Below are 18,062 nucleotides of genomic sequence, written 5' to 3' on the forward strand. Positions count from 1 at the left end.
TGGGACTTCAGAGCACTCATTCGTAACGGCAGATGAAGATAAGACTGAGGCCAGCAGAATTAACATACCTGATTGTGGCGGCAAGGGGCTTATCGGAAATGTGCAAGTCCTACAAATACCACTGAACAGATTAAATACCTCAGCCAAGGATGTGATGTTTTCAGTGCTGTTTTTCTATCTGCAGGATTAAACAGAAACTGATTTTAGTGAAATGTGTGTGTAAGGGCGGGTGTGGGCCAAGAGAGGAACCTATTAACTGACTGGATTAAAGGAGGCGGTGGCTGGATTTCTTTTTCTGATCGTGAGATTGAAGGTTTTTCAACATTTTGGTGAATTTAGCAAGAAATAATGCAGAGATCTTTATGAAAATAATCGGGCATAATGAGGGGACTGATCTATGAGTGACTATCATGTACAATCTGGAGCATGCAGCTTGATTGAGTTTAAGGGGGCTGTTGGTCTCTGGTGTAATTATTAAAAGCTACATGTGAAATTAGGAAAATAATATGGCAGTCTAGGTTAGTTTGAATTGGGGCATGGGGACAGAACAGACAGCAGAGGACACAACAATCTTCCCTCAATGTGATTTTCAAGGGACCATCATAGAAAAACTTAAATGAGCACTTTAGTGCTACACTGTCAGAAAGGCAGGGGACCTAAAACATTACAACTTAAAGTGTGTAAGATTTAGGCAGAAATTTTATATAAAATATACTCCTAGTGATGTTTTCACTGGTGTGTTATCAAAATTTTGTATGAATTGTTTTTTTTTGTTTTCTTTACCAGAATGACCCTTTATTATTTATATTGGGGGCGGGTCCTCCCTACTGTAGCCCAGACAGGACAAACATTAAAAAACCCAAAAAGGTTTTTATGACAGCTGAAGGCTACCATTAGGTTCTCCTTCATGATTGGAAGGGGGATGAGATGAAGGGTATTCACCTGCAGCAGGCAACTTCACCACTAGATGTCACTAAATTGTACACACTGGACCTTTAAATCTAGCAAACAATGCAGCAGAAACAGCAGTAAAACTATTAACCTCCAGTATGAGCTGAACAATAAAACGCAGTATCTTACATTTCCCATAATGCAACCCGATCCTGCCATTAGACCTTTCCTGCCTTTGCTTTGTAAAGCATTTCTTACTAGAAGACGGGATACAGCTTTTCAACAGGCTCCTCATGTGAAAGACTGTGGCTCTTTGATCTATTTAGTAATGTTAAATGGATTGTTTTTATATATAATTTTTACAGTGTTGTCAAACAATCAGCATTCACAAATTTAAACACACATTCAAACAGAACTACACTTTGTCTATTACACAACTATTCATTCTCTGTCAGGGCTAAACTACAGACCTTCAGGTTGGGTGGACGACCCTCTGGAGCCACAGTCACCAGTTGGTGAACAGTGAGTTCAAAGGATGTGAATCAGACACTGAATATATTAGAAAAAAACAAGGGGTTACTTTATATACCAGACTAAATATCATTTATTATTTCTTCCAATATTCATCCATTAGACATGACATAGTAACATCATGAGCAGCTTTTATATTTACAAAGAACTAGAAACCAAAATTCAACAAATTGCTCAAATAAAAACACAGTTGTGAAATAAAAATACAAAACCAGGACTTTGTGTCTCCCCCGGTCTTCAACACGCTGCACTAACAAGTGTATTTACAACAAAGGTCGACAGCGTTTTCTCAGCGATGCTCATGTATTCGTCCGGTGAGAGCGAGTATGGCGTTCAAAGTGCAGTGAGGGGGAGACATGTTATCTGCTTTGCTTTGTTTTTAAGGGAAACTTGCCTTTAGCAGCTGCAGTGCAACAAACAAAACCAAACTTGCATCTAATTGGTTTGTATCATTATTTCTACCATAATAGGAGAGAGCAGAGGAAAATATCTGTGTCAAAACATGAAGAAGCACATAAATAATTAATTTATCTTTAATGTTAAATGTTTTAACTCCCAAAAGGGGATAATAAGAAAGCACTCAGCAATGCTTAAAACATTGGGCTCTGGCTCACTCACACAAACGTGGCATCCTTCTGATTTAAAATTAATGTTATGTCGAACAGAAGTAGAAATAAAAAAGGACCAATGCCCAGAGTCTGAGACCTGAGCCTCAGCTGAAAACACACACACACAAACACACAATAATGATCAGAGATGAAAGTAAAAGACTGGCCATCAGACAAAGCTTTTTTTCTTCTGCTGTACATGCACTAAGCTTAGAGTTTTGATAAGAGTGGCTGTGTTCCTGTCTACTCCACACAGCCCCCTGGTGTCCATACAGAGCTACAACCGAGAAGTGAAAGTAGTTACAGTAAACACGTCGGCAGACTTGCTATGACTCATTCAGATGAGTCAAGACCTCAAATTATGAGTTAAAAAATAACCCACTCTGACTGCGGTGAAATTAAAAGAAAAAAAAAGAAAAGTGGACGAGAATAAAAGCAGCAGGAAAAAGAAACACAAGTTCATGCACTTGATATTTTTAACTGTTATATTGACTGCCTGACATCAGAATACCCCATTTGTGTGTCTTTTTAGCTTTTAAATATATCATCTCTCATGAATAAGAACAATATAATGTGCAAATAAATGTAGTGAAGCTAAAGGGCAAAAACAACTTAAAATACTGAAACTTTCCTGGCAAACAAAGAGGTCACCACAGTGGGAGGGTCAGGACAAACACCGAACACTCACTTCATGTGGACAGATTAAATAACTTCTTACATATCCAGTCAGAAGTATCAGGTTGAGATGTTGGGGGATTTTTTTAAAACTTCCCACTCAATAACTCAGACATACAAAAGCCCCTGGTGACATTTGGGGCAAAACAATGACTGTGTATGTGCGTAATTAGTGTCTGTTTTAACTTGTGAAGCTATTTGGTAAGTTTGAAGGTATCAACAAGGAAGTTTTATCTTGTGTATCTTAATGCTCTCCAGGGGGTGTTAAAGATTTTGGTGATGTCAACAATGGCCAGTGGAGGCTAAATCTTGATTGGTTGAGCACGTTTAACTGTGGGACCTCGGTACTGCAGCTCAGTTCCTATAATATTGTTCCTGTATGGAGAACAAGCAGCTGAAGTTAGTGTTACCCTACATTTCTACTGTTTTCCCCTCGATCTGTTAACCTACATTCAGGCCTGCAGAGGTCGACTGTCTGAGGGAACCAGCTCCAGCTTTAATCCCAGCCGTTTTAAATAACGTCCCAATTACCCCTCTGCTGCTGCCCTTCACTCTTGCTGCCCACTGGAGCAGATGCACGGTATAATCTATAATCTGCTCTGCCTCACTCTTATCTGTTCCAATATCAATAACAAAATTGATCCATGTTTCCAACCAAGTTTCCCTCTAAATCCAATCCCTCACTGCAGGGAAGGACGTCCCTTAAAATCCAAAAAAACACACAATCACATTTCATTAATTGTATATCATACGTAACGTAAATACCACAACAATGGCAACAGCTTCTGTTTGAAGCACATAAATATATATTTGCAAAGCAACTTATGTATCAAGTTCATGTTAATCAATATCTAAATATTCTTTGAGTTTATCAAAGTAAAAGTTTTAAACTTTAATATTTTCCATTTCCCTTTAAAAAAAACCCTCAACTATTCAAGTATTTTCATGACTGGAGTAAAACGTGACTTAGCCAGAAAACCTCTTTGAACACATCTGACAGAAGGAAAACGAGTCTGAGCTGAAATGTGCAGTTAAACTTCCCCAAGCTTCTGTTTTGAAGTCAAATATATAAGTGTGAATCAAAATCAACCCTGTGTATTTTGTGGCCGGTGGCTTTAACACAAAATCAGCTCAGAGTTCCATCAAAATCAATTGCTCGAGAGGTGTGGCTACAGAAATGTGTACGCAACAATGTCCTTAAGTTCATCAACAGTCCCAAAAAACAAGTAAAAACAAAACACATGACTCCATCGATCACACACTACAGAGGACCAGCTGCACAGGAGGACCCAGTACCATCTGCCATTAAAACATCAGTCTGAATGAGATTCAGCTCGAAATGACCACGGCCCGTTTGTGCAGGTTTAAAACTCGTCATCAGAGCTGAGCAGGAGCGTCTTCTCCGTGTCGCCTCGGGCGCTGACGGCGCTCTGCGTGCGGGAGACGGGTGGGGGGGCCCCCTGCTCCAGCGTCGACTGCTGGGTGTACTGCTGGTAGGCCGGCGAGAAGTTGTGGATGGCGTCTTGGACCATGTCGCCCGGGTTCATGGTCTCCTTCAGGCTGCTGGAGATGCTCTTCATGGGGGCACGGCGGCCTGCGGGAGGAAGACAACACCAGAGAGTCAGAGGGAGGAAAAAGAAAGACTGTGAAAAGGGTTAAAGGCAGAGGGACAGGGAAGAGAAGGATAGTGAGAGGAAGAAACATACAGGATGGGGAGAGGCGAAGGGGTGATTTAGAAGAGGGGAAATCATTAAGCATGGGTGGATTTATGGTGGAATCAAATTGAGAAGCAAGGAAGATTGGTGGAGGAGGAGAGAAGGCAATGTGTGAAAGAAAATGGAAAAAGGAATCTCCAAAAGTGGGAGTGTGAGGAGGAATGATTTATTGGAGGGACAAAAGGCTGGCAGAGGAGAAGAGGGGACAACAAATAGAGAGAGAAGAGGAATGGGGCATCAGGGGTTTAGAGGGAGACAAAAGGAGAGCGTAGGGGAAAGAGAAATTATGGGAAAAGGAAGAATTAAAAGAGGGAGAGAGGATGTGATGTAAATAGAGGAAGGAGAGAGGGAAAAGGGGTTCACAGTGATGTAGAGGGATTTAAGACAGAAAGGAATGAGACTGGTTTGTCAGAACAAAAAGGCAAAATGGAAAGATATAACAGTTACAGGTAATAAAAAAAAAAAACACAACCGAGAGGAACATAAGCAGCTAAAAAAAAGTAGCATGGATAAAAAACGGGGGAGGTTGAGGAGTAAAGGTCATCAGTATTTAACGTACCAAACTCTCCGTATTTCAGAACAGGTCCTTCATGATGCAGCAGAGAGAGACAAGAGAGAAATGAAGATTCATGTGTACAAACAGGGGGAAGAAACTCCACCCATTAGTGTGAGTGAGGTAGAAAAGAGAAGATTGAAGAGAAAGTGAATAAAGGGGTTGTTTTGTATTTTTAAAAAGGAGGGACGTGAAGAACAAAATCCACACAAGGGGTCAGAGATCACACTTCCTGTCCCAGGCCTCTTCTCACCTTGTGAATCCAGGCTTTTGTCCATGTAGACCTTGTAGGTGAAGGCGTGTCGCAGGGCCAGCGCCGCGAAGAACATCTCGATGCAAATGATGAAGTTCTGGTAACCGGCGGCGACCGTGCCCTCGCCGAGGGACAGCTCCAGCGAGTTGAACTGAGGGATGGCGCCGGACTTCTCCAGGATGGCCAGCAGCATGCCTGACCACAGAGGGATAGAGATGATACCAGTGAGCTCACAGCGCTTCATGGGATATTCGCATTGTTCACAATGGTTTTTCACTTACCCTGCCAGAAGGAGAGGAAGATGACCGACTTGACCATGAGGAACTTGAGCATGGGGCTGTACGGGCTGAGCAGCTCCTTCGTGGAGAAGTAGAAGAGAAACAGGGCGTACAGAGACAGGCTGACGGAGATGTTGTAGACGATGCTGACGTACAAGTAACCACTGGCAACGCTGTGGAAACAGAAGAAGTTAGAGAGAGGGGTGTTAATGTTTTTAACGAGGTTTTGGTAATTGAGTTTTATTATCCGTAGTTATAGGTCAGGCTCAAATCCTATATGTCCCATTAGAGATTAAAGTCTTAAACTGAACTGATTATGGGAGGAGGTGATGATCAGTCTGGGACATTTAATTAATTAAACGATTAAAAGGAGTAATCCATCAGTTTTTTGTTTTTTTTTGGTGGTCAGTAGGTGCAAACTTCTCTCTTCTCAACTCCACTACTGTAAATGTAGCTGAAACTGAATCCAGGTTTCATCGATGGACCTTCTTCCTGCCTTTTGGCTCCAGAACTTACTCGAAGTCTCCGTCCTTGTATTTGCCGTAGGCCTGCAGGACGACGGTGACCGCGGCCATGAGCGGTTTGACCACGCAGAACTGCAGAGTGGCCTGCTTGCAGAAACGCAGGAAGCCGATGGAGTAGGCCTTCCCCCTCAGGCAGCAGGTGCCGTACATACAGCTGGACCTGACGGGACAAAGCTCAGATTATTGCGACTGCAGCAGCGGAAGTAACACGAGTCATCTCTGATGTCTGTAGGGAATTAACAGAGTTGCAGCACCAGGATAGACAAAATTAATATATGCATTATAACTTCTTGCTTGGTGACAAACAGTTATTGTTGAGAAGGGTTTTTGAAATGGAATCCTCCTGCAGGAGACTTACTCGATGGGTTTCCCTCGGATCTCAGCCATGATGGCGCTCTCTCCTCCGAGGTACTCGTAGCACAGACTCAGGAAGTTGTATATCACAAAGGCTACAGCAAAACAAAGAGAGAGAGATTGTTTGTTATAATCTCTTAGCAGGCATCACTTCTATTTGCCATGTTTGCCTTGAACAAATCAGGGTATTATCTGGATTGTTGTGGCAGTACATGTTACTGTAATAGTTTCCCACCATGAGACAGACGACATGACAGACTCAGAGCGCGTACGGCTGCCAAGGCCAAACATTCCCCTTAAATTAAAACAAGACTCGTAGCTAAGGTTTCTCAGCTACTCAGTGGTGCTAGCTGAGCCCTTGTTACCATACAGCTGTTGGAAAAAGCCTACACCCCTTATTTACCCAAGTTTAAATCCACTGGATTGGTTTGCACACACACTCGGCCAAACCAACCCATAAATGTCTCAAATTTTCATCAAGATTCCTGACCACATCCCTCCACCAAGTTTTGTGGTAATCCTTCAAGTAGTTTTTGCATAATCCTGCTAAATAACAAACAACGTAACAACTGAAAAATAACCTCCTTGGTGGAGGTTAATATTAAGTTTAAGTCTGTGATTTCAAATGCTTCTTCTGTGATCATTTTAAAATTGACTTTCTATTAATTGCTCTTTACCAGGAGGCCGAAACTGTAATTTTTCACTGGTCAAAAAAATCTTTGTATAAGAAAAGATGCGTTCAGTCCACAATTTAAATAATCTTCTGATCAATGTCAATTGTATATTGTCTTTATTATTTGCAGAGATACTGTGGAAAATGCGTTTTTTAGATCATCTTTTTGTTCACCTTGACCAATCTGCTCTAAACATTTATCTGAGATAAACTCATAAATAATATTCATACCAAGCTGGGAGAACATTTTACTATGATTTGTGGAGTTATTTTGAACAAGCTCATGCACAGACAGACACCTTTCCTCATGTGACTGACGGTCTCTTGTGGTCAGTGGATTATCTCCCCTCTGTGCTACTTCAGTGAGAGGCTGATGACGACGAGACACTCATAAAAAAGCAAAGCAGGTTAATCCTGTTAACCCCCGTGGAGCAGACTGTTCCTCTATTTGTATGTGTGGGCGGCCATGTTGACACACACTCTCCCAGGGAGGATGTGCTTGTGTGTGACTGTGCATGTGAGGTAAAATAAGGTGATTGTGATTTGGCAGTTTTGAAAATGGGATATACAATATGTTGGGCCTGTGTGTGAAGATTAAGTGTTTGTGGTGTTGTGAGACAGACACACAAACACACGTCTCCTGCCTGATGTCAGACACTTGCCACACAAGACAGTTCACTGACTACACCCAGCAGCTCCTGCACTGATCTGAGTGACGAGAGCTGATCTGAGTTCAGCCCTCTGTGTCTCAGCTGTTTACCATCGTGCTCCCTCACTCCTCCCCAAGGACCCCCGTCAGCACTGTTTGTTGCCACGGTGATACAGTAGGCTTACATACAATGAGGACGTTAACTTTGCAAGCAAGTTTGGTTGAGAGAAACTCATTATCTGATGCAGCCATTTCAGTGGACGAGGGAGATTTGTGAGTGCAGTTGCCATGCAACAGGTCGGCCATCCCTGCTGAGGGAAAGGATGGAGGCAGGGCTCCGGAGGGCGGTGGGGAGGGAAGGGCAACAGGAGGAGGAGGAGAGGAGGAGGAGACAAAGGGTAAGAAGGGGAAAAAAGGGAGTGAACAGAGGATGGTGCCAAGTGAGGACAACAAGAAAAAGAAAATAAGGAGGAGAGGCATCTGTCTGAGGGAGTGATATGACGACCACTGACACTCACGACGTTTCCAACCACAAGCACAACCATGCGTTGAGTGCTCCCCCCCCACTCAACATCCGACTGCATTTGACATAATCAGTTCGCCGGCGTGGGAAGTGTCACAACGTGGCGTCTATTTCTATCCTAAACGTCACAACTGACAGAGGACAGAGAGAGACAGAAAGAAAAATAGAGGGGGGGAGCGGAGGCAGCTGCCTGTCACAACCTTCTGCTTCAAATTTAGAGAGCGGAACCAGGCAGCTTTTGTTATGTCTGTATCATCCATCGACACAAATAAACATCATCCATATTCTAACCGGAGCCATGGTGAGCAGTAAAACAATGATCTATGTTTACATCCCAACTGCTCGATTCCACACACATTGACTCAGATAACTGAAAACTAATATCTGTCTTTCTATAAAAAACGGTTTGTATGGACTAATATTCTGTCCTGTGATTCAGAGAAATCAGTCAATCATACTTACATATCATCAAATGGGTAAATACAAAATCACAGTACGACATTAAAACGCAGGAATCTAATAAGGGCGAGAGGACACTTATATACATTCCTAGTGCGAATGTGGCTGGAATCTTATTTAGGATGAACGGACGCGTTGTTCATCTCCAATCTAATCTGATCAAAATGTGTTTCAGCAAGTCAGCTGGAAGAGTTCCCAAAATGAGTTGGATTTGAACCTCTAGCAGAAGAAATGCCATTAAAAGTCTGTTAACTCAATACATCCTGGTGTGCCATAAGACACCAGCATTGCAGCCAAGATGGATAATAGGTGGGAATACAAACTACTAAACATGGCAGTATTGGTGCAGTTTACATACAGAGGAGTGGCTTTGTTTTTTTGTGTGCAAAAAGCTTGAGGCAAGAGTTGTTCTCGTGCACTTTTCTGTCAAAGCAGGTCAACTATTTTTATCCTGTTGTCTGTATCATTGTACATCAAAAGCCCGTCCTTACCTTCGTAGCAGTCCCTGACGGTGTCAAAGTACACGTAGTACTGGTCGTTGGTGAAGAAGAGGAGGCTGAGCCAGGAGTCAAAGGCGTAGATGGGGACGATGAAGAGGATCCTCACGATGTGGCGCTGCTCCTTGGGCGAGCTGTAGAAACGTAGATGCATGTAGATCTGGAACAGACAGAGGAGACGTCTTAAAATTTGAAAGATTGTTTTTCGTAATGTTTTATTTTTCCAAATATTTTCACAATGCAGGGCATAATACATTAAACATTACAGAAAATTACATAACAAAATAAAATAAATACACACATAGATGAAATAAAACTAATTAAATAAATAATTACCCCCACCCAAAGAGAGAAAAAAAAAAAATTAAACAAAAAATAAAAGTTGGTGCATAGGGTGACACATCACAGAGAAATACCGCAATGACACAGTACATAATGTAATTCAGAGCTCCAAATAGTTACAGACCTATGGTACCGTTGGTGGTGTATCCATGTACTCCAAATAAGTCTGCCAGATTTTCAAAAATAACTTATATTTCTTTCTGAGACTATAAGTAATCTTTTCAAGAGGAATACAACTGTTCATTTCCACTGACCATCTGTCTATGAGAGTCGGAGAATCAGACATCCAAGTCATTGCTCTACATTTCCTGGCCACACATAAAGCAATTTCTGCAAATTTAATTTGGAGCTTCGTTACTTTGAAAGATTGTTGTTGTGTTGGAATATTACTAAACACATTTGTTCTTACTGCTGCTATAATTGTCACTGTGATCTGATAGAGGTACACGAGGCAGGTAAATCACTAATCAGAGGCAGAAGGAGTGTCTGAGCAGGCGTCAATCACTGCTCACTCACATGTAATTACCGGCAGAAGCTCTCGTGTTACCGTGATGAAACAGTCTGGCTTACGATAGCTTGTTTTTTATTATTCCCAAAGTTACTGAATACGTCACTGGGAAATGCTGAGGCGGTCTCATTATTTTTTTCTGGTTGCTGTGGTTACTCTCCTGTCGGCGCAGGGAGGGGCTTTGGAGACAGCAGTGGAGTTCAGTGGAAAGGCAAGGAGGGGACAGGAAGTTGTATTTGTATTCTCATGCTCTCTTCCCCTCCCTCTCTGGAAATCCTAGCAACTGCAGCTTTGAGTGTGAAACTACAACTGTGGAAAATATTATGTATAAACAATCATTTAAAAACCTCAACACGAGAGCAGCAGAGTCTACAGGTTCAGCTGGAACAGATCTATCAAAAACTCTAATTCAGAGGTCTTCAACAGGGGGTCCGCGGCCCCTAGGGGGTCCGCGGCGGTACTGCAGGGGGTCCGCGAAATCTTTGGTTGATTAGACACTTTTTTAAATTTTTTATAATTTTTTTTTTCACAAATTTAATTGTCTTTCAATACACATTAACATGCATCCAACATATTGTGAGGCTGATTTGACCCTCTGCCTGACAACCTCCATACATCCCAGATTAGATAAGTTGTGTGCTACCCATCAGGGTCCGACATCTCACTAATGTGGGAGTATGTGTGCCATCCACAGATGAGGATTCACTGTCTCTTCTACATGTATGTTTAAAATAAAAACATGAATCTGTGAATTACTTTAATAGCTCAGTTTTGTATGCAAGATATACAGTGGGTACGGGAAGTATTCAGACCCCTATAAATATTTCACTCTTTGTTTCATTGCAGCAATTTGCAAAAATCAAAAATGTTCATTTTATTTCTCATCAATGTACACTCAGCACCCCATCTTGACAGAAAAAAACAGAAATGTAGATATTTTTGCAAATTTATTAAAAAAGAAAAAATGAAATATCACATGGTCATAAGTATTCAGACCTTTTGCTGTGACACTCATATTTAACTCACATGCTGTCCATTTCTTCTGATCCTCCTTGAGATAGTTCTACACCTTCATTGGAGTCCAGCTGTGTTTAATTAAACCGATTGGACTCGATTAGGAAAGGCACACACCTGTCTATATAATACCTTACAGCTCACAGTGCATGTCAGAGCAAATGAGAATCATGAGGTTGAAGGAACTGCCCAAGGAGCTCAGAGACAGAATTGTGGCAAGGCACAGATCTGGCCAAGGTTCCAAAATAATTTCTGCAGCACTCAAGGTTCCTAAGAGCGCAGTGGCCTCCATAATCTTTAAATGGAAGAAGTTTGGGACGACCAGAACTCTTCCTAGACCTGGCCGTCCAGCTAAACTGAGCAATCGTGGGAGAAGAGCCTTGGTGAGAGAGGTAAAGAAGAACCCAAAGATCACTGTGGCTGAGCTCCAGAGATGCAATAGGGAGATTGGAGAAAGTTCCACAAAGTCAACTATCACTGCAGCCCTCCACCAGTCAGGGCTTTATGCCAGAGTGGCCCGACAGAAGCCTCTCCTCAGTGAAAGACTTATGAAAGCCTGCATAGAGTTTGCCAAAAAACACATGAAGGACTCCCAGACTATGAGAAATAAGATTCTCTGGTCTGATGAGACCAAGATTGAACTTGTTGGCGTTAATTCTAAGCGGTATGTGTGGAGAAAACCAGGCACTGCTCATCACCTTCCCAATACAATCCCAACAGTGAAACATGGTGGTGGCAGCATCATGCTATGGGGGGGTTTTTCAGCTGCAGGGACAGGACGACTGGTTGCAATTGAAGGAAAGATGAATGCGGCCAAGTACAGAGATATCCTGGAAGAAAACCTCTTCCAGAGTGCTCTGGACCTCAGACTGGGCCGAAGGTTCACCTTCTAACAAGGCAATGACCCTAAGCACACAGCTAAAATAACAAAGGAGTGGATTCGGAACAACTCTGTGACCATTCTTGACTTTCCCAGCCAGAGCCCTGACCTAAACCCAATTGAGCATCTCTGGAGAGACCTGAAAATGGCTGTCCACCAACGTTCACCATCCAACCTGATGGAACTGGAGAGGATCTGCAAGGAAGAATGGCAGAGGATCCCCAAATCCAGTTGTGAAAAACTTGTTGCATCGTTCCCAAGAAGACTCATGGCTGTACTAGCTCAAAAGGATGCTTCTACTCAATACTGAGCAAAGGGTCTGAATACTTATGACCATGTGATATTTCAGTTTTTCTTTTTTAATAAATTTGCAAAAATTTCTACATTTTTCTGTCAAGATGGGGTGCTAAGTGTACATTGATGAGAAATAAAATAAACATTTTTAGATTTTAGCAAATGGCTGCAATGAAACAGAGTGAAAAGTTTAAAGGGGTCTGAATACTTTCCGTACCCACTGTATGTTTATAAATGGCAGTGGCATGGCTACCCTGTACCGTGCACATGTTTAAATTAAAAACATGAATACATGAACCCGTGTAATATTTGAATAGCTTAGTATTGAATGCACAATATCACGGTAGTTATGTTGAACATGGCACTAGGTCCAGTTTAATATAAAACACAATTTTATGCAATATATATAGTAGGGGGTCCCTGCTCCATCTCTCCACCTGTTTGGGGGTCCTTGGCCTGAAAAACGTTGAAGACCTCAAAGTGTGTTTACATTACGCAGGTCCAGATAAACTTGGGGATAATCATGAAATATTTATTCGTCACTTATGTCTCCTTTCTGTCGGTGTCACTGATGTTAACGATTCATAAATCATATCACCTCCCTGGAATGTGTGGAGAAAAACTAATTTTGTTTTTCCACCCAGATTTAGTACAAGCTCTTCATCCACCTGGATCAGGTTTCCCCTTCCTGTGGGTTCACGCTCGGTTTCACAAACACCTGCTGAGGGATGTTGCCATGCAACCCCGTGCCCTTCTCTGGTGCTGAGCAGATGTATAAGGATCACATTGCCTGTGCATTAAGCGACACACACATACGCACACACAAGCACCTGCTACAACCCGTCTTCAAGAAACCCCGTCTGCTAAGTCAGACCTCAACATTTGGATAAGTACAACTTTTTGCACTCTTAAAGTTGGAATAACAGCCTGATGCTGGAACCCCCTCCCCCCGCTGTTTGCAAGTCGTTACCTGGTGACAGGTGAGGATGAGCGCCGTCCACACGAAGAAGCCCGACACAGCCTGAGCTGCAGGAGTCATGAGGAAGATGGGCTGCTCTGGGGTCAGGAGCGGGTCTTCGGGAAGCCACGAGATGTTGGGGCCCATCGGGGCCGCTGTGGGCGGGGGGGCAGGCACTGCGGCCATCGGAGAGTCTTCTCCCAGTCTCTCTGACAGCAGCATGTCTCGCCTTCACGGCCTCAACATCTGGAAGGGACACAGAGAACAGAACAGATCACACAACAGCCAAGGGACCTTCAGTGCATGCATGCGTACCAACTTCTTTTCAAACAGTAAAACCTCTGTGACACATCCAGCAAGTATGAACATCCATATCCACCGGTAATCATCCACCTGGACTATAGATCCCACTGTCTACGTGGTCAATGCCATGTGTCATCTGAGATAGGAAGCCAGATAGAGGACAAACATAGACACATAGTAAATCAACATTTCACTACGAGTCAAGAATGTGAGAGCGATAGTTATACAATAGCATTAGTGTTATTCTATATGGAACAAAAAATCTCCCAGAATGCTATCTGACTATTGCCAGCTAATATACCCTCACATTTATTTTTTGCTGTTTTAAGTGCAGCGTGTGAGCTTGAAGTAAACAAAAAGCTGCAGTGCATTCTGGTATTTTGAGGCTGCAGTGATTCCTCCAGGTAGGATGGTCTTGGGGCAAAATCTAAATTGTTTGCTCCATAACTGAAGACATCATTTAAAACCAAACCTAATGTAGTGTTGTCAATGGGGCCCTGTGATACAAATAATGATTGCAATATACAATACAATAGCATTAGTGTTACTCTATATAGAGCAAAAATCTGCCAGAATGCTATCTGACTACTGCCAGCTAATATACCCTCACATTTATTTTTTGCTGTTTTAAGTGCAGCGTGTGAGCTTGAAATAAACAAAAAGCTGCAGTGCATTCTGGTCTTTGGAGGCTGCAGTGATTCTTCCTGGTAGGATGGTTAAATCTAAAATAAAATACCATTTGTTTTTCCATAACTGATGCCATCAATTAAAAACCAAACCTAATGTAGTGTTGTCAATGGGGCCCTGTGATAAATGACACAAATAATGATTGCAATATCATTTTCATCAATAGCCATATAACTGAAGTTCAGTATATATTGATTGTTATGGAAAATTCCACTGACCAGTGTCTACGGTAGTGGAAATCTCCTTACTAGGTGTCTCACTGCTGTGATACTGTCTACCTGACAGGATGGAACCCTTATTTGGTGATGTTTTTATTCCAACTGGTACCGCGGATGGACGGACACAGCAGATAAGACATAGCTGATGATCTCATGTCTTTCATGTCTTTGATGTCTTTTTTTATATTATCTCTTATGTTACGCCTCTTTGTATGAGTTCTGGCTTTTGTGAACTTGTGGCCAGTTGTTCCATTTTGAGCATACTTGTTGTATAAACTCTGCAGAGCTTATTATTATAAAAGAAAGCAACTCAAGTCTGAGAATTTCATTATTTCAAATCTCAAGATGAATTTCCATCACATGATATAGCCCAGTGATGTTTAACACATGATAATCTACCTCAAATTTGTAATATGTTGTTCTCTGCTCATAAGGGGGATACAAGCACCACTTTCACTCTGGAGCCAAAATCAATCTTTAAACTTAAAATTGTTGATATAAATAATGATCAATGTGGTTTACTGCGACCTGGTGCATTTTCCCACCTCGTCTTTTCAGATCTGACCAGTGAGTCACACACGAACCAGCAGCCTACACTGTGACCAAATCCACGTGGCGATGAACCAAACGCGTCACATAAAGCTTCTGTGTCCCCGGCTTCTGATGTGACCGGCCTGGAAGTGGCCAGAAGATACGTTGCATAAGCAGCGTGTCAGAGTCTGTACGATGACACGGCCATGTTCCTCAGGGTGCGTTTGTTCTTGTACGCTGACAGACAGTTGCTTTCAAGCTTGGGGAGGGGGGAGACAGAGACCCTGATGTTGTATCCATGAAGTGAGGGGGGGGGGGGGATGCAAAACACAGGCAGAGATTGCAACAATAAAGGAGTCCAAAAAATGGCCACTGATTGACAGGTGACACCTATTATGTCTCGTAGGCAGAGTGGCGATTGAAAGTCACATTGGACACAGAACAAATAGTTCAGACAATGACGGGTGGACATTATGCTACAATCCCCCCCCAAACACATACATACCATTCAGTTTCTTCAAAAAAACTGATTGTGTTAAGGAAAAGTAATTGAATTTGGTGATATGGATAAATGAATGAGGTTGTTTTCATGAATTAATATGTGAAAGTAAGAAGAGTAATGTTTATGTGTGTGTGTGTGGTCAAGGTATTAGTCATGTTGTGGGGACCTATATCTGTTTACAGTCACATTATGGGGACCTGTCTTCCTTATAGGGACAAAAGGCAAGTCCGCATAATGTAAACCATTGGATGTTTTAGGTAGACACGTGATTTAGGTTTAGGTTAGGCAAGCAGTAACTATGTTTAGAGAAAGTCACCAGGTAATCAATGTTATTTCCTCTGAGATCATGGAGACAAAACTATGTGTGTGTGTGTGTGTGTTTGCCAGCAATCAGCAAATCCACATGTGAATATGGAGAAGTGAAGGCATCAGCACACACACACACACACAAATACAATACCAGTGACATGATGCTGATGCTGTGGAGCGAAAGGACATCTGTGTGTTTGAAAGGCAAAAAGGGTCACACAACAAACACACACACACACACACACACACACACACACACACACACACACACACACACACACACACACACACACACACACACACACACACACACACACACACACACACACACACACACACACACACACACACACACACACACACACACACAGAGGAATAATACATCAGAGGGGCAGGGGGCAGTAATAAAGCAGAGCAGCAGATGGGAAGGGGTGATGGGTTCAGGGTGGGTTGATCACACATAATAAGTCATTATGAGGTTCACAGACACTCTGGATTATCAGGGAGCAACAACAACTGGATTAATTCAGCAGAAAAACACACAAACACCCGAGTCCAGTGTGTTTTTCCTCCGTTAACAGTGATTTTGTGTGAGTTCAGCCTGCGGGAGACTGGTTTGGAAGTGAAACCCACAACTCACCGTTCAGCTCCCAGAGGATCGTGTGTTCGCGGAGGAACACAACACTTGTGAGTCGGTGTGAGTGAGTGTGTGTCGGTGTGAATTCGAAGTGTCCTTGTGGTGTGCCCCCCCACTCACCTGGTTAATAAGCCGCCGCTTCGAAATCCTCCACAGGACAAACTCGCGACCATAAATAACCCACAATCGGCCTGGAACTGTTACTCTGGTTCACCGTTGCTCCCCGGACATCCAGGTGGATCTTTCCCGTCAGCCCCTGCGTCCCCCGCACACACCGGCCCCCCCGCTGGAAGTTTGTGTGTTTCGTGTTAAACTCTGCGGAGTCATTAAAAGTCTATTTTTCTGTCCGTTAACTTCACTAGTCGGAGTTTGTGCAGTTACAGACGCCGAGTCCCGTCAGTGCTCTGCGGTCCTACATGGGATTAACTGCAGCTCACACTGGCCCCGCCTCCTCTGAGAGGACGAGCCGCCTCAGCCAATCACACGCCGGTTTACGCAAAGCGCTGTGAGCATGCGCGGGTCAGTCATTGGTCAAGCAACAAGAGTGCATTCATGTGCCGTTGGAATAATCGGAAAAATTAATCCCGACTGGAACAACAATTTTTTTGTTTTTGTTTTTCTAGAGTTGTTCCACATTACGTCAGGAACAGAAACCACAATGAACAACACAGTTTATAGCTAGGAAAATTATACATTCATTCACTTGTATTTATTTCGAAAATGTAAATAAAAAAAGAGACATTAAACAAACAAGTTTAAGAAATAAACAGAAAAAAGAATTATTTACAAACAGTGACGAGGGGAAAAAATGCACTTTGTACAGACCTCTTTGTTGTGTACAAAACAATGTAATCTCACCCCTTCTGCAGCTTCTTATATATCTATAAAGAACATTGTTGATTTTAAAAGAAAATCACAACTGAATACAAATCTTGGTTAATTAAGACATAAGAATATATCAATTAATTTGATTTCTGGGGCTTCATTTAAAACATCTCTATAATAATCCAAAAATTTGATGTTTTTTATTGTTTGTAAAACTGTGAGTTATGGATTGAATGAAGTTGCTGAAGTGCTGACATCATCACTCAAAAACCAATTACCATTATTTTACAATCATATCTAAATAGTAGAGTCTCAAGTGAAGCTGTCAAATGTTTCCCTTTAGTAAGTGTAAACTTAAGTCCAACTTTCAGAAGCGCCTAACATCATAACTGATGACACCTGATCCTTTTTCATTGCTCTTCAGAGCACATGATCATATGAGTTGCCGGGTAAAGGTTAACACTGCTCTTATAGAGTTATGGGTTAGGTTGTATACACCCCCTCTTACTGATGTAGTCAATCTGTGGTGTTTACTCATGAGCGGCTTTTTGCACTTCGAGTGCTAAATGATGAGGACGTGTTAAAGGCATAAACAGGAATAAAAAAACATAAATATATATTATGTCGATGCCAACTTAAATGGATGCTAGACACAAAAAGTCAAACCCGGTCATGTTATAATACACTTTAGAATAAATCTGAGCCAGGCAGGTGGGGGGGTTACCTCAGTGCTATCTGCATATATCAGTTATATGTATATATACACACAGTGTGGGGCTGCCATGGAACAGGACAACTGGGATGGTGGCATTACTGGGCCCAAAGAACTAACTATCACATGAATAACAAAATATGACGGCAAATTACAAAA

General features: G+C 42.3%; 1 protein-coding gene across 1 annotated transcript; it reads right to left on the reverse strand.

The window, feature by feature from the left end:
• Nucleotides 1-1,467: 1,467 nt before the first annotated feature.
• tmem184ba (transmembrane protein 184ba) lies at nt 1,468-16,772 on the reverse strand. Its single transcript, XM_061094948.1, has 8 exons — nt 16,487-16,772; nt 13,192-13,425; nt 9,178-9,343; nt 6,387-6,477; nt 6,021-6,188; nt 5,508-5,677; nt 5,227-5,421; nt 1,468-4,299 (listed from the first exon to the last, which is right to left on the reverse strand). The coding sequence occupies exons 2-8, from the start codon at nt 13,399-13,401 to the stop codon at nt 4,070-4,072; spliced, it is 1,230 nt and encodes a 409-aa protein (XP_060950931.1). The 5' UTR covers nt 13,402-13,425; nt 16,487-16,772; the 3' UTR covers nt 1,468-4,069.
• Nucleotides 16,773-18,062: the final 1,290 nt, after the last annotated feature.

This window comes from Limanda limanda, chromosome 21 (assembly GCF_963576545.1).
Source record: "Limanda limanda chromosome 21, fLimLim1.1, whole genome shotgun sequence".
NCBI lineage: Eukaryota > Metazoa > Chordata > Actinopteri > Pleuronectiformes > Pleuronectidae > Limanda > Limanda limanda.

Coding starts and splice junctions, on each gene's coding strand:
- tmem184ba (XM_061094948.1), bottom strand. CDS start 13,401: ATGCTGCTGTCAGAGAGACTGGGAGAAGACTCTCCGATGGCCGCAGTG. Junction 9,344..13,191: donor TCATCCTCACCTGTCACCAG/GTAACGACTTGC, acceptor TGTCTGTTCCAG/ATCTACATGCATCTACGTTT. Junction 5,422..5,507: donor CTTCCTCTCCTTCTGGCAGG/GTAAGTGAAAAA, acceptor CTCTGTGGTCAG/GCATGCTGCTGGCCATCCTG.